The 18092-nt window shown below is 41.6% G+C and overlaps 1 protein-coding gene across 4 annotated transcripts in view; it reads right to left on the reverse strand.

The window, feature by feature from the left end:
* Positions 1 to 1988: 1988 nt before the first annotated feature.
* The window catches only part of FDX2 (ferredoxin 2), a 67103-nt gene continuing 50999 nt past the window's right edge, over positions 1989 to 18092 (reverse strand). For 3 of the 4 annotated variants that reach the window (XM_069218859.1, XM_069218860.1, XM_069218861.1), the window contains exons 5-6: positions 12987 to 13074; positions 1989 to 2316 (exon numbers count right to left, since the gene is read on the reverse strand). In XM_069218859.1, the coding sequence (XP_069074960.1) occupies positions 2160 to 2316; positions 12987 to 13074 (245 nt within the window). In that variant the 3' untranslated portion in view covers positions 1989 to 2159. The remainder of the gene's footprint in view (positions 2317 to 12986; positions 13075 to 18092) is intronic. The other variant, XM_069218862.1, reaches the window with a different exon arrangement.

Here is an 18092-nt window from a genome sequence, read left to right on the forward strand (position 1 = left end):
CTTGTTTAGATTTATCTTTTTATCTACTGATGGCCCGCTAAAGGTTCATACATCCTGTTCTCTCTCTCCTTCTGTTTGTGTGTCCTCGAAACCTTGTCTAGAATATTAATATTAGTCAAATGGAATCCGTTAGGAGTGGGTAAAGGCATGCTGACATTGTTGGTGATGTTCACTGTCATGACAAACTCAATTTTAACAACTTAAATATGTTGACAACACGTTCCCCTTGCCCTCACAGGTGATTCTTCTGATTGGTACTATTTTGCTTTTTGAGGAGTCCAACCTTACCATAATTAGGATTTTCCTTGTATGGAAACAGATAGTTAGGGCTTGTTTTGCAAGGCTCTTTCCATCAGTTTCTACTGGTGTCTGCGAGGTCTTCTTGATCTTGCCCAAGAGGGTGTGGGTATTAGCCAAGTCTTGAACTGGAGACGTACCATTGAACCTGGTTTTCCTTAGCATGGGCCTTCCTCCTCTTTCAGCAGAGGATCTGAAGCATAGGAGCAGATTGCTGTGACTGTGACTATGGTCAGGGAACCTCCTGATCCAGAGGACCGTCAGAACCCTGTCAATGTTGTGCAAGACCTGCCCACGAACGATAAAAGGTGGTCTGCATATTTCAAGCTCCGCTAACTCCTCAGCAGTACTGGCACTCCAAAGCAGCTGAAGCAGTTGCAAACCAAGGGCATTCAGAATCTCTCGCAAATGGCTAGTTGGATCAGGTTGGTAAATATCCTGCTTTTTGGTATTGTGATTGTTCAGAGGCCTTTGTGAAACAAAATTCAAATGTTTGGTGGGATGCCACACTGGATTCCTGCAGGACACCATGAATAGACTTCTTAGACAGACCACAAGTGGTTTTACTTTTTTCACTTATCTATTTAGGCCATGGGGTCCAGGTATATGTTGGATTTTGTGGATAGAGTTAGCCCTGAATGTGGTGTTGCATAGAGGTGCCCCATAAGGGAACCACCAAAACAGATGACCCAGCAGAGTTAGGATCGGTGGGCACCCTGGTGCAAGGAAGGTCAGAATTACTTCATAAGGTCCTTTATGTTATGCTGCATTGCCACAAACCAAGATTAGGCAGTCGCTTTCTTCATGCTGGCCCCTACCTTCTTGAACAATTTGCCTCTTTTTTTGAGAGAAAAATAATATACTACGTTTCTTTGGGAAATCTCTGACAACCTGATTGTTTTCTAAATTCTTAGTTTACAATTTGGTTTCGGAGGTTTGCTTCCTATCACCATTAAAGCCATTATGGTGTATGTGTGCTTACAAAAGACTGCTAACTGGATTATCACCTACACCAATACAACTGTGATATAAATAGCATTGTTTGGAGTTGGTCATCAAAGATATTAGCAGTCCTAAGACCGACACAAAGGCAAAGAAGAGCATAACTATCAAGCCAAGTCCATATACTTTAAGAGGAATAAAAAAAATGGAGAGAAAAGCAACAGTTGTATAAGGACACAGAACCTTTAGTGCACACGTGCTCAGGTCTGAAAAGATTGGTAACTACTATCATGCATGCTATTTTTTTTTTAGCAGTTTGATTCTGTTGCTTAAGGTGTGCCCTACATCCAGAGGAGGTGGAGATGTATCAGTATAGAAATAGAGATTTGGAAATGGTTCTATGTGACTCAAGAGAAATGCCATCCTATGTGAGTTGTTTTGTAGACAAATACTTAAAAAGCTCTTGTGAGAGGCAACTGCATCAGACTGGTTCACAACTTGTGAACTGACAGAATGAGCTGAATGCAAGTTCACTGAAGCTGAATCAGTGTTACTGTGTAATGTGATTATTAACATAATTGATCAAGATATTTAACCCAGTGATTCAAAGTGACAGGCGAATGGATACTACTTAAAACATTAATTACTGGGAGAGAACATGCAAAATGTCATTCATCATACACTAAGAAATGCAAGTTGTTGATCCTACTTGCCAATATTCTTTCTTGACCAATGAAGAGTTAAACATGTGCACACAAAAGTTTAATAGAGGTTGGAGGTTACAGAAGCATCCCCACATCTGTCACTAACATTTGTAGTATCCTTGGCATAAATGAATTTCTCTATAGTATACTGCATATTAACTAACTGTACATGTAGGTTTGTTGATACAACCAGTTCTTTAAAGTCCTTTTTATTTTCTAATGGGGTTTGGGTACATGTCCATCCACGTAAAAGTTTCTTGTTATTTTAGGGAGTGTAAAAACAGCTCCTTCGAGTTCTTTGGTAAGTATAATTTGACAACCCAGACGAGAGTTCTCCTGAAGTAATGGCGCCATGTCCAGCATGTCTTCTTCTCTGTAATAAGAAAACAGTAGGAATAATTAAGTTACCAACCATCCTTTGAGGCACATGACTGTACCCACTTACTACAGGTGTACATTTTGAATACACAATTCAGATCACATCCACAGACCTCCCGGGTAGAAAAAGGACTTCATTGATGGAGCCTCAGATCTCACCAGCACCTCATTCATCAGAGATGCCCACACCACCCTCCCTGCTGACTTAAATCTCCAAGAAAAAATTAGCTAAAAAGTCTAGAGAAACCCTGTTCAAAACACAGAACATGGTGAGGCCTGTCAGACAACCAACTCACTCCAAAGACACATCCCCGACCTTGTCTCTTTGACCTCACTAGAAATCCAAAGAAGCCACCCATACACCCAGATTGGACTGGCCACTTTGCCATCTCTATCTCCCTGCTCAGCATTCTACCAACAAACAAACTCATATCTTACCCTATCAACACCCTTCTAAACATTCCAATTAAAACATATAAGTGCAAGACAAAGCCTTCAGTGCCCTGGTACTCCAGAGCTGACAATAAATAATCAATTTACAGACAGGAATGAAAATGGAAGGAAAACAGAACTCGAAATGCCCTTGTATTACCGAGGTCCTTTTGCAGAAAATAAAGACAGCTCATCACATGTGCCAAAGCAAATTATTATGCCAACACCCTCAATGAAGCCACCAACAGAAGCAGAATGCTTTTCAAGACAAACACTGAAACAATTCCCTGCCAAACCCACCTATTTCTCAAGCCACCGAAAAGTAAAATGCCATCAACCTCTTCCTCAGTGGAAAAAATACAGAAAGGCCAACAGCACTTCAACGAGCCTACTTCATCACTTAAGCCCTCATTTTCTCAAATAATCCTGCAATGGTCAGCCTTCAAAGCACTATTTCTCAAAGATCGTGCCAACATACTCAACTTCCTTAAAGCCACTTCTTATGAAGATGATCTCTTACCAGCTTTGTTTATAAAAGCTCTCACTTTGGGCGCTCTTTTACCCCTATTCGCCAATGTCAATGCTTTCCTCATTTAAGGCATCCTTCTCAAAACTACCAAGACAGATGATCTCACTCAAAGAACTCTAATGTCCTCACAAGCTACTGGACCATCACTCACCTACCATTTATCAGCAAGATCATTGAAAAAGCAGTCTATGTTCACATCAGGTCACATCAATGCTAACCATCTCCTGCACGAACACCAGTCTGGCTTCAGATCATTCTGTAAGATGAAGTCCGCTACCTTACACATCATAGATAATGTCCTCCTGACCACACATGAAAATGGCTCCTGCCTCCTGATACTGCTGACCTCTCAGCTACCTTTGAAAGAGTTGGCTATTTCACTTTCATACGTACCTGGAGTCTCGAATAGGATTCACCAGCTATGTCTCTCACCAAATCTCTTCCTATCTTTCCAACCGACACCAGTTTGTTCACATGGCACCACCACATCATAAAAGTCCTATCACCTGTGGATCCCCCCCATGGTTCCAAACTATCTCCTGTTATCGTCAATCACTAAAAAGAGGCACTTGGAGTTCTACTCACAGATAACATAAAAATTCACCAATATGCTGATGATACACACTTCTACTTGAGTCTTCTCTGTTCCTGATATTCAATGCCCCAAGCAGTGCCTGCACATCATCCAGACCTTGATGTCCAGCACCTATCTCAAGCTCAACCCAACCGAGACAGAATTCCTGATATTTGGCAAGAACAAATAAGAAACAGTACGATTTATGCTCAAGATCATAATTTCAACAGCTTCAACCCCCGCCCTTAAGTGAATTCCAAGTCCATGTGATTCGCTGTCAACACCAACCCTCACGGAACAGGTCACAAAAAAAAAATTATAACGATGTCCTGGTATCAGCTCTCTATTCTAAAGAAAATGATACTGTTTCTTCCAGACGGTGACTCCGGAACTGCTGTTGAAGCCCTGGTACTCTTTCATTGGATGGTGTTAAGGCCCTGCTCTATGATCTCCCTGATTCCAACCTGGGAGCCCTTAAGGGCATCCTACAAGCTGCCTGACATCTTATCAATGGCCTAAAAAGAAATTCATCTCATCACCCCCAACACAATGGAACTAAATTGGCTTCCTTCGCCGGCTCCCATCATCTTCAAAAACAGATGCAACATTACAAATCAGTTTCAACCAACACCTGCATATTTTGCAGACAAGGTCTCCATGTTGAATGGCTCTTAGCAGGCCCACAGCCAGGACACCATTATACTGCAGACTAAGAAATGTAAAAAAATAAAAAAGGCAGACATCCCTTTCCATCTACCCTCATCAAGACTGCCCCAGTGCAGCTTCAAATTAGGAAAGAGTTGAAGACTCACCTCTTTAAAGAACACTATGCCACATTGCACAAATGGTCCATAACCCAGCTGTCTCTCCTATCACTCGATGACTTGATGCAGGTCTTTGACCCCAGCCAGCACTAAGCAGCCTTTTGGCTAGGTCTGCCTTACAGAAATTCTATATACACAGATACACCAGTAAAGAGATTATGGTCAAAATGGAGTGTGCTATTAACATGTAATAGCACCTGCCTTTAGGCCATCAGTAGAGTGCAGGTTGGCTATGAGCTGAATAGGATGTTGTGCTTCATTTGTGTTCCAAAGGAATGCAAGTCCACTTAAATGGTTATAGTAGTTATAATAAGATGATCAAACCAATCCTCCTTGGTTTTCCAGCATCAGTCTAACTATTCTACATCATTCAAGGAACAATAACTTTTTGGGGGCAGTAACCACTCCAAATCACACAGTGCTTGCCTCATACATTTACTTGCACTGCCCTTCAAATTTTACCTGTGTGTATGACTTACCAACGTTTTGGATCCTTGTAAATTCTTCCTGGTCTAAACTATATAAACGTCCTTAACAACACCTCTCTCACCTGCTACCATCACCATATTTCCCTCTATGTTCCACTGCATCAATTGTCTCTCCCTTCACAAAACCTATGCTTCTCAACACTAACTGCTCCAAACCGTTTGATACCTCAGTCCTGCCTGCATAAGTCCCTCCGGAAACAAAACAATTTTCAATGGTCAAACTAATTCGGACTCAAACTGTCATATAGACCCATGAAGGAATAAGAGGTGAAAAATGGCCCAGTGCGGATAACAACAAAGTCCAGTTTTGTGTGTTTTTGCATGAATTATAACATTGGTAGTAAAGAACATTGAACTAATGGTTTTCCTCCTCTTGTACTAGTGTTATTACCTCTTGCACACAGCTTCACATGAGCAAGTACCACCGGTTACAGGCTGGTGATAAAAGCTTGTGCAATAATTGAAATAAGTGCAGTTTTCCACCATGAAACAAAACGACTGACACGACAGGCAACCAGAACCCTGAATGGGGATCTTCTTGTTTTCAGTCGGTGGTTGGACATCATCTGCAGTTACTTGGCTATCAGATGGATGCCTCCAGACTGTGACCGCAGGGTAGCAGGCTCAGAAGACTGTAGATTTAAATCAGAACTTTGTACCATAATACAGAAGTACGTTTGTACAAAGAGCACTCTCCTTAAAATATAGTGGGTTACCAGTTTAATACTATCAAATTCCAGGAAAACAAGCAAAGGAAGCGTGCAACAATGTTAGCGCCACACATATGATGGGACCCAAACTCTGCAAAATGGATAGCGATGTGCCAGAGGCAGCAAATGCCAGGGCAAGATCTACATATCCAATGTAAAAAGTGTAAACCACAGCAGTTGTGGCATCGAAAATATGCTACATTATTGGTGGACAACACTGAAACGCTAAAAGCAGGGCACAGACAAATCTTCTACAGGACGTCAGGTGCACTGGTATCAATCAAGCGAGAGGAACAAAAGACCTATAGTTTCCAGACACCCTTATGATAGAGATGCCCTTGTGATAGAGCTATAGAGTGAAACTGATAACCCATGTCCATACTGCAACACCCAAAAGTGGATAAAAAACGACTTTAGTCATGTCAGCTATTAAACATGATGACATATGGCATGTACAACTAGAACCATTATGTCAGCCCTTAAGTTAATTGGGAACCTCAGTACCTGAAGATCAAGACTTGAAAAGTAGGGAAGGGGAGCACACTGGGTTATACGGTGAATTAAAGTAGCAAAGTCAGTGGCCATCTTGGTCTGGAAAACCATACAAATAACCATAAGGAAGGCCAAAACACCTTGAAATCAAGCAGGTCATGGTTTTCAATTAAAATATGATACAATATATATACAAAGTACTTAAGGAACCAATACGCTAAATTCTCACTACAATGCTTTCAATTAAGCACATCAAATACAGAACATAAAAATAATATCTCACAACAGAAACTTAAGTTCCCACACAGAGGCTATGATACAGAATTTAAAACCCCCCAAGTTTCAGTCAGTTCAACAACCATTACTGGATGGAATAGGTTTTACACAGTGGTGGTTGCGAAGGGAGGCTAACCAGATAAATCAAGAGTTTTGGGTGGTGTGATCTGTTTGGATACTACTTTGAATTCTGTACTCTTGTGATACCTTTGTGATTTACTATTAAGCTTTTGCTAGGACTACGGACAAATGTTTGTTCTTAGCCTATTAACTTGTTTGGATTCTATATTTGATTAATTAATTCATGTTGTATGTGGTCACTGCAGTCTATCTCCTATTACAACACTGGGTCTCTGTTGCTGGACAGCTTAGTAAATAATAATACATTCACATAATATGAGCATCCCTCCATGTGTTTTATAAAATCTAGATTTTACAGTCACATCTCCTGTAAACATCAACCTTTTCTATAGACATAAAGGCACTTATTATGGCTGTTTGACCCTCTCCAATTTTGTTACAGGTTATTACTTTAGAATGTGCTTATATGTACCGGCACTGTGTGCTCGCTAACTACGATAGAGAAATACATGGCCCTGGTAGCTGCATTCCTAAGGAAGCTGCATCTCTAGATGTTTCCTCACCAGGAAGTTTTGCTAGTCAATGCAAAGTCTTATGTATTAGCCGAGAAATCTACAGACAGTCTTTCTTGCAAACTGGGACTTTCTCTGATCAAAGAAAAGCCATCCTTTACCCCATAAACTATACTGGACATGCAAACAAGAAATCATGTCCCCCAGAATAGAGGATACTATGACTTCAAAAGCTATAAAGACAAGAGGCAAAAATGAAAACAATTGCACTTCATTTTCTTTAGATAACTACTAGCTATGTTGTCATCCTACTTACGCTAACACCAAATCGCTTGCTATCCATGCATTCTCTACAGGAGAAATTGCATGCACAATGACACAAATTACAGGGTCATTCAACAGCCACTTCAATGCTACAGTAATGGTAACTACTTTTTCCAGGTGGCAGTTGCAGACCAACCTGGCTATCAGACTAACTTTTTCTAAAGTATCAGCTGAAGTTGTCAATTTTATGGAGGTTTCCATAGACAGTTGGGGCACCCATTTACAAGATTTGGTTAATGAGGTGACATTAATTCCACCAAGAGAAGTAGCTGCAAATCAGCGTATTGGAGCTCAACATTAGACAAGGTGGCTCGTAAATTTTATGGACAATACCATGCCAAAGTGTTACATAACCAACCTGGGTGGAGCAAGGTTGTTGCTTCTGTCAGAATAGTGGAACTGGCTTTTCAACCATGGGATCTACATGAAGAAAGTGCTCCTGTTGAATCAGCAGCGTTTTGGTGGTCTTTCTGCATCACACTGTTACGGCCAGAAGGGAGAACTCAATCGGACCTAACTTGACAAGGCCTTTTGCTGTAGGGCCAGCCAGGGTTGGATCGGTTTGTGACAGAAATGCTTCACAAACCTGTTTCTCAACCTTGGTACCTAGAATCTGCCTTTTCAACATCATAGACCTGCGCATTTGCCTACACCATGCCACTTCTTCCCCTCGCCTGTGAGCAGTGGGCAAGATTAAGAGAGCCCCGCCACCTGATCCTAATACCACTGGCCTGCACCACCAATAATGGCACACAAATCTTGTGAACTCAGTACATCCATTAGGCGCACACTAGGTTACCGAACCAGAGGCACAGGAGCTGTTCTCCAACACAATCTAGCATTTCTAAAGCTATTGGAATTCACTACCTTAGACATTTCTCCAGAATGTCATACCAAATGAGCGTAAGCTACGGCATCATAAACTAATAAAACTTACCAGGATAAATGGAGGAGATTTTGCTGGTGGTGTCAATCTAAAGGGCAATATCCATTGTCAAAGCCACATCAAATCCTTCTGCATTAAGCTCAACTGGATTGCTCTTACAGGTCTACTAAAGTTCACTGGCTGTCAACCGCAAGACATCAAACAATCTATCTCTGCGTTTTTTTAATGAGAATCATCAAGGAATTTCATAAAAGGGTTGTTCAGGGTTTATCCTACGGTAAGACTTCTGGTAGTAGACAGGAGCTCAAACACAATTCTAAGTTAGACTAAGAGCTGTTTGCGCCGATTCACAAGGCAGAAATAAAATTCTTTCTCACTGAAGGTAGAGACTCTGGTGGCGCTGACATTCACCTACTGTTTTTTATCAAGATCCAGGCATTTATAATCAAAGAGCCTTTTATACCTTTCCATAAGGAAAAAGTGATTTTACAAAAAACCTAAAGCTTATAGCCAAATTCCTGAGAGATTTTCATCTGAACAAACCAGTTATTCCGAAAGTGTTTTTTTACCACTCTTGCAACTATGGCAGACTAATATTTCCACTCTAAGTTGTGCGCAGACACGCACGGATACCATTCAACTATAGATCTCAATGATGACAACCTGATCAGAACAGTGACAGCCATCTCTTCCCAAATATCGTTTTGTAAATCCCTCCCCCAGCTCAAATTGGGGATACTATCCTTTCAAAAAATGGTGGTCTTCCTCCACCCATTTTAATGTTTTTCGACTTTACCTCTAGATGTACCCTAAACCTTCTTTGCAGACTTAGGCACACTCTTTAGTGAATTTGTCTAAATCACAGACAGGAGGAGGGTGGCCCTTGCCAAACCTCACCTTCCTACAGGTATTGCACCCTCATTTTGAACTATACTATATTGCAGCTCAACTCCAGTAGTTAAGCAGATAGCTTTCGGATCTCTCCCTTGAGGAGACAGCCACACAGACAGCACCTTTTACGAGTGGCGACCTGAACACTCTTCTACTCGAGATCACTCAGCGATATCACAGTCACCCTTGGATCTGCTGAGTAGCTAGTCAGTGCTATTCAGGTGCATTAAATCTCACCAAAAGAGTAGCTCCCAATGCTCCAGCCATTCCTCTTTTGGGTTGATCAACAGCCATCAGCAGCACTGATCAGAGGAATCTTTGTTACCGACAAGAGTCAAACCATATGACCATGGACAATCTATTCCACAAAGAAACCCAGCACTCCTTCAGGAACTTATGGATAAATGCAGACTCCACAGGTGCCAATTTCTGCTATACAACACCACCCAACATACCCTACGTAGGCTATGGCACAATTCCGACTTGCCCTGGATGTTAACCCATTTATTTAGGCATTCTGTAATATGGGTCATGGTTTTGCACGGCCAATTCCCCAAACCTCCGGTACGCAGACTCAGCTCAAAGACAAATGGGAGGTAGAAGCGGGCAGAGCTTTTCACAACTAAGAATGAGCACAAGCTCTTTAGCTTCCACCTATAATGAAAAAAAAAAAATGTATACTATATACTAAACATCTCTTTCCTGCGGCAATTTAGAAGTATATCCCATAAGCAGCATCCTCATACCCCCAATGCTCATCCCATGCTGCAGACTTTCCAACGTGCTTTGGTCTGGCCCCCTCCTCAGACAATACTGAGCCTGCATAACTAGCATCCTGTCTACCGTCACAGCCAAACCTATCCAGTAGCACTTTGAATTTACTAACAGCCCACAAGGTTGGCTAACGTGGCCTTCATTTTAGCAAAGCACACAATCCCTTCCCGGTGAAAGCTGAAGATCCCACCCTCTGTGACAGACTGGACTCCGGCCCTTCTCATGTAGACTGGTGCAGAAAATTCAGCACTATGTGGAAAAGAAGCCAGAGGGCTCCCAATGCATACCAATGCAGCAAACTGAATCATACTCTTGGAACACCTGGCAACTATATTGGCTGAGAGTGTCCTCCCTCACTGTTACAAAATCAATACTTCACAGATATTCCTGTCCATTGGTAATCCTAAAAGTTATAGAACTGACCGGACAGCTTTGCACACTACTTACATCAACTCTATTTCTCTTACTGATTGGTTCCATCCTAAGCCTCACCACCGGGAAACTTTCCAGCTCTGCATGGCCTACCTGCATATCTCTTCCCTCCTCTCACTGTCCCTCCTTTCTCCCCCAAGTCAGTAATTAGGTTAACATCTAGCACAATACAACTGTTCCCTTTTATACTCCAGTTCTTGCGGGCACCTGCAACAGAATATGGGACTTAATGTTGCATGCTCTTAATATATTGCTATCAATGCAGCGCAATTTCTCTGAATTTTGTTTTTCACAAGCACAAATAAGCCCTGCACATGTAAAATATACCTTTGTCTGTAATTGTAAGCATGCTCAAAGTCAGTTGAAATGTTCTAAAATAACAAAATGCAGATACAATTGAATTTAAAGATATGTGCAGATACCTCAAGTTGCAATGTCTTCAGGACAATCACTTTCGGTAAGGCAGACCAACTGTGTTTTCGCCTGACCATCTACAAAAAGTTGGCCTCTCTCTAATGAAGGCATTAGGGGCCTGATTACAACTTTGGAGGAGGTGTTAATCCGTCCCAAATGTGACGGATATACCACCAGCCGTATTACGAGTTCCATAGGATATAATGGACTCGTAATACGGCTGGTGGTATATCCGTCACATTTGGGACGGATTAACACCTTCCTCCAAAGTTGTTATGAGGCCCTAAGTGTTGGATTGCAAGCATCATTATCTGGTCATCATCTCATACTTGCGACAGCTGTTTTTTGGTAGAGCATCTTCCTGTTATGTGCACATTTGATGTACACTTAAATAAATATACAACCATATTTTAGATGGCAATTTTGTGCCTTGTACGTGTATGTACAAACACTACTTACTATTCTGATTGAAGCATGTGATTACATGACAGCCACTGCTGGAGAAAAAAACATGTTACTTATTTAGACCTGTTAGTATCTTTCATAGATTCACGTGACCCACACTCTTTCCCATCACAGGCTCACCTATAGTATATATCCTTTCAAACGTGTGCTACAAAATCTGAGATATGGTTGGATTTAGGAGGAGTTACATATAGGATGCTTCTGTGTGACTGGCTGAAGTCTGGATCTTTTTCTGACACTGGTTGCCTACTAAAGTTCCACTGTCTCTTGCATTTTAGGCCTAGTTTTAGTAACACTACTTTCTAAAGATTACCAAAGGACTCTCAATGGGGAATGATTCAAGCATGTCAGGCTATGAAAGATACACATGCTGGAGAACTGTAGTTACAGGTAAGAAACATGTTTCTTGCCCATAAAGTACAAGGAGGCACTGTTTTTAGAGACATCTGTCTCACACTGGTAATAAGGCCGATGTTGGTGGGGTTACCTCGAGTGACATTGAGGACATCCATAAACACAGCAGTAGCCACAAATGTTTGCATCCTTTAAAAGCCAGGAAAGTCTGGCTTTGGACAGTGAAATAGTTGAGAGCTAAAACAGATTATGCACCCTAGGTAGGCTAAGAATATGCAGGAAGAAGAATTTGGGACCAAAAAGTATAGTTGTGTCTAAAGGTTGTGTGTAATAGACCATGCTAACTTTGACTACCTGACCAAATTAAAACCATTTGACAAACCTGGCTGCTTTTAACCCTATTAGGCTAGTCTCAAGAACGCAAGAGAGACAAAGACAAGGAGCAACATCATCATTCAACCTCGGCAATTAAGGAGAGACAAATACAAAAGGTCTAGAGCTTACAATTTTTAAGTTAGCTGAATTTCAAACATCCCATCACCTAAGTCATTAAAAATACCATTCCTTTCTTTATTGCAAATGCTACAAACGTATTTTGGTTTCAAATAGCAAAAGACGAATCACAAAATATGATAGCGGAAGGTGTGAGGGGGGGAAAAAGTGAAAAAACCCAACCTAATCTCAGCACTTTGGCGATATTCTAGTTGTGACGTAATTAAGTAACTAAAAATATAGCACATTCTTTACAATTGGGTAATTATTCACTGTCATTGCATTTTGATATCCACCATGAAACCATTACTAGATGCCAGACCGTAAGATCCTACCAGATACTTGTTTTTGTTCCACAACAAGAATTGTGAAACCCCATGCTCTGACTATGTTGGAAAGGTGATTAACTGTTATGATGGAATTAGGATATTTTGGTATATATTCAAAATAAAACCTTTTTTCAACCATCTTTGGTCTTATTTTAAGTCATTTCAACTTCTTCAAGTGTGCTCTTCCTTTGCGTTTGAGAATGGAACGTCACGAAATGCCCAGCCCAGCTGTGTTTTTGGAACAATCATTTTAGTTTTGAACGGAGCTTAGTATTTTTGACTGAAAACTCTGACAATGTTTCTAGTGAATTTACAATTTAAAGAAAATAGCTAACAGCATCACACAAATATTTACCACTAGATAAACAATAACTTGATTGGGTTACCTTTCATCTGGGTCAGGGAGCTTACTGTGGTATTCCTCGCTCACATACACATGGCAGGTTGAACATGCTAGTGACGATTCGCAGGCACCTTAAAAACAAACAGCATTTTTCCAAGTACCACAAAAGAGCTCAGTCATTAGGACTCTAGGATCAAATATACTGTGACTCTCTTATAAAGGGCACATTTTTTAACTTATCAAATTATTTATCAGATTCACTTTCATCAAATTATTTTTATTTGTTTTTTCAGATCAGACATTACATTTTATATGTTCAGACAACAGCCTGAATTTCCAACAGTACAGAAATTGTAAGGCCAACAACACCCGTTTTCCCCCACCAACCCTTACCTGTAACAGGGCTTAGAGCAGCTGACATAAGTGGGTGGCGTAGAGATGTTAGTAGTAGTATTTGGACCTTTTTTTAAAATTTCTTAAATCAGTCAGAGAGCTGGAGTGTCTGCAAGCGTGGAGGTGTGAACCACAGGTGTCCTATTCTTGAGGAGGGAACCAGAGTTATTCTAATTTTGAAAAGTATTTAGCCATTTTGAGTTTTTGTAAAGTGCAGCTACTACTCCAGAGGAGTCTCTAAGTGCTAAAGAAGAGAGAACAGGTTCTGCACCAGCAGGGATCAGGCATTACATTATTAGATCCAGGACTTCAAAGCTTTCCTGAACTTAATGAATAATGTTTGGGGTTGAATCTCAAGGCAACTGAGTCCCAAAAGGTTGTACCCAGTATTATAAATGCTCTGCCACCTCGTTTTTGTAACTGAAGTGGGGAATTTGAAAAGTAGGTATGTTCAAGGTTCCAGAAAGGAGCTTTGCCATAGTGGATCTTCCACATTATACGGGAACATGTTCAAATCTTTCTCTTTCTCACTGGTAACCAGTGAGGCTGATGAAGATGATTGGAGACTGGGTCGAACTTTTGGAGACTTCCTTTACTAAGACATTTTGGGTTTTTTGGAGAAGTCAATAGATTGCACAAGCATCACTGATATAGTATAGACGTGAGTGCACAGATATATTTGCTACTACATTTTTGTTGGCGAGAAAGGGGAGGATGCATCACATTACTCTCAATTAATAAAAACAGGATTGTGTAAGCTTATTGATCTGAGGTTTTAGATTAAGCTCAGAGTCCAAACTAAAGCCACAATTATGGACCGAAGAGACCTGATCTGCACAAAAGCTAAACTGGCCTGGCCTAAAGAAGTTGTCCCACTGACTACGCTTGCTAGTGATAGCCAAAATATCTCATTTGAAATAGTTTAGTTTCAGGACGTTTTGATTCATCCAATAAGAGATTGCAGTTAGGGTGCAAGACAATCCTAGCCTGGGATTGTATGTCTCATTGGTCAATTTGATAACAATTTGGGTATCACCGGCATATAAATACACTGTTGCATGAAACTGACTTAGGAGTTTATACAAGAGGGTGAACACACAAACACACACACACACACACACACACACACACATTAAAAAGCAGGGGGAAAACACCCCAAAACAGTAGGGTGGAAATAAATAAGGAGACAATTTGAACTTGTTGGGTTCTGTCAGTTGAAAACAGATTCTTAACAATTCAAAGTTTTTATGCTTGGCTCAAAGGGTTTATGCTCTTTTAGCAGGATTTGGTGGATGACTACATTAAATTTGTTAGATAGGCCTAAAAGTATCACTACTCCTGAACCACCATGCTCCACCAGCCCTCCAAGATCATCGGCTACTGAGATGATGACTGGTTCTGAACCATAGCCTGAACAGAATCCATGTGTCCCTGTACCAGTTTGGTGGTTGTTTTCTCTAGTAAGGTGTAGGCATAAAATTGCTAGGATCATCAAGGGTCAAATTATTATTTTTTAAATTGGCCCCTCTGTTTTATTGCAAAGTATCAGGGACCTTGCCTTGCATGAAGGAAGCACTTGATTTTACTGAACGTAACGGCCACAGAGAGACCATGGGTTTTAAGTTGAGAGGCTGGGCAAATGTCTGGAGGAGAACCAGACAAGTTACTGGTGCTAGTGATGTTAAGGCAGTCTTTCTCTGTGGCAGGGGAGAGAATTAGGATAACGTTTTTAGCTGACAAGCGAGTCGCAGTAATACCATTATCAGAGTTATTCATGGCCACAATATGGTTCAGGCTTTAATTGTACGGATTTTGTCATGAAAATAAGCAGCTAACTCATTCACTGCATTTTGCATAGGAATAGGGTGCAAGCTATTTGCTACATAATTAAAGAGGGAATAGATGATGTGAAATATTTCTCAAGAGTTGTTTTCAGCAGAGAGGATTTAAATGGAATAAGAATTCCTTTTAGCTTTCCTGCAGAGGTGGTTATAAAAGTGCATCTGTCTGAGAAAGATCATTTCGTCCTGGGTATTATAATTTTAGTGGGAGGCTTTTTAAGGCTAGCTACCCTTCTTTGTATTGTCTCTTCTTTGTCCCAGTGGCATTCCTATTAACATGAATTTGCTCTTTCTCTGTACTAAGTCGTTTGTAACTGCTCCATCTGTAGGAATGGTCATAATTTATGAAGCCACAGAGCAATGGATGAGGGTTTTCTCATGCTCCAGAATAAAGAATTGTGTTGTCCTTTCACCTCAAGCATGTGCAGCAACAGGGCTCATTTATAGGCGTTCATGCCCGCCGCAGCCTCTTGTCATACACATAGGTGAAATAATGTTTGGTCTGCCAAGGGAGGATACCATAAGGTCCATTTAATATGCCCTAGGACTTCCTACAGAATGTCTGTTAAGACGAAAAAGGATCACCAAATGTGTGTGATAGTACCCCTTTCATCCTCACAAGTGCAGCATCTATCTGGAGCAGCCAGTGAAATTTGGTGAACATGTTCAGGCATCACGTACCACTAATACATTATTTTAAACAACACTGATTCTCTGTGAGAGACTCTCAGTATATCTTGGGGGTGTCCGACCATAGTTCTTCCTAAGCTTTATCTGGGACCGGACTCTGAAGCTCCACCTCTCACCTTCTCTGATAGACCGATCTCCGTAATGTCTCACTGATTTTGAGTACCTTGTAGGGTTTGGTGATCAGACCCTGGAAGCCCAAGTGCATGTGGCTCAGTTTTTCACGCTACGCCAGGGATCTCTTAGCCATGTTTGGGGTGTGGAGATGAAGTACCCGGTGTCTTAGTTGGAAGTACCAGAGGCACTGTTTTTACGTTTTGTTTTGTAGGCGTGTTTTGAATTTTAGGCCCAAGTTTGTCTTCCTTTATCCTGAGGAGGCCTTAACTTACAAAGACTGAAACATGTTGAACTTGCCAAATGAGGGGTCCCATTGAAATACAATTTTTAATGATTCATTTTATTTAAAGAAAACTCAAGGAATCTGATCCCCCATTGTCTTTTTGGACCACTCCGACTACCTCAAGATGGATTCCACATTGGATTCACTTTATAACTACCCCATTTAAGGAAGCAAAGACAGAACAGACAGACAATGAGCCTTTCCCAATACGGATTATTGAAAAACGTTGTGGATTTTGTGTATTGCATGTTGTAAAATAAATATCTGTAATAAGCTGTTTGTTTGATACAGTGTAATTTTTAGATCGGAATGTTGGGCAAAGATAGGCTTAATTTGAAGTAAGGTAAATGTGTATTATTGATTAAATCTATTTCCCACTGGGAATTCTCGTTCGATTTGGATTCAACTTCAAATTTATCCCCACTGTATTCTATTGCGTTGTGTTTTTCATATAATTTGCCCAGGTCATACGAGGTTATATGAGATTATGCAAGGTTATATGAGCAAACCACTATTTGCAGCATAGTTAATTGGATATAATAGCAAACACACTTGCTGTCAACTGACCGAGGGCCAATGGTCCCACATATAGATCTACAAAGGGGTTTTGAATCAAGGCAGTGGGTCAATGTTAGGGTTGGATTGAATACTTTCTCTGCATCTTCCCATGCTCCCAGAGAGCAGTGCTCTCCTGCTGGCCTTTGAGTTGGCTCATCGGGATCTACTTTGCATCTTCCACGTTGGGGTCCCTGCCCCCCAGTCTCCAGGCCCCAATGGGCAGGTGATTCAGGAAAAGGTCTGTCTGCAGGGCTTGAGCGCACCTGCGACCTTCCTCTCATTCAGTCCCAGGAGCTCTCTCAAGTGTCAAAGAAAAGTGAATTACTCCCATAGATCACATTCAGCCGAGCCGGGAAGAGTTGCCTGTAGGTCAGATTCATAGCTTTAGGTTCTGTTGCTGGACCTATAGACCATGATTTGCTGGTGGCAAGGATCAGGTTACCCTTCTTTTGCGAAGTTTGAACAATTACTTTGCAATTCATGTAACTGAGGAGACGGATAATGAGTAGAAAGTGGGGGAGGGATCACCCAGGGGTAGCCTCAGCACCAATGAGTGGTGTGCCCACTCTAGCACGAAACATAGCAGCAAATCTGAGCCACGCTGTTGTGCAGTGGTTCAACTGAGACAGTTTTGGGCACACTGACACTTTCACCACTCGCACACTGTTGCACCAGGAGCAAACCTCAGCATCATTTGCTCTTTCCTAGTTACCTTAAGAGACTGCCTAGCTCTACCTTGAAAGATTTATAGTGTATCTTCTGCCCCAGACAGCATGCCCCCTGCTTCAGTTACTCTGTCCACCACATTTCTTACCCCTGTGGAGGAGGGACAGGTCACGGCTCACCTCGCCAATCTTCCCTTCGAATCAAGAACATGTTTCCCGTATGGCCTGCAGGATAGTGGAGGTTGCAACTTCCTGTAATTCCTCCAGTCCTTAAGTGGGAGCTCCCCAGAACTCCCTTTCTCATGCTTCAACCTTCTATACTGGAGCCCCAGAGGTGCTGGCTTCACTGGATTTTTCCTGCCTTCTTCCCTCCACGGCTGGATGGGAAGGTGGGAGCAGATTCAATGGGACCTGGTCTGCATTTCCTGTGACTTATTTGTAGTAAAAATCAAGGCAGGCCTGTCAGGTGTTCAGGCACCAACGGGCAAGTTCACCAAATCTGGCGAAGAGGCTAACCAAGCCACAGACCAACAGGAAGATGTGGGCCACCACGATGGGCAACTCAGGTAAGCCGCAGCTCAGCATACATCCTAGCAGTCTGAGTG

Source organism: Pleurodeles waltl, chromosome 1_1, assembly GCF_031143425.1.
Source record: "Pleurodeles waltl isolate 20211129_DDA chromosome 1_1, aPleWal1.hap1.20221129, whole genome shotgun sequence".
Taxonomy (NCBI): Eukaryota; Metazoa; Chordata; class Amphibia; order Caudata; family Salamandridae; genus Pleurodeles; species Pleurodeles waltl.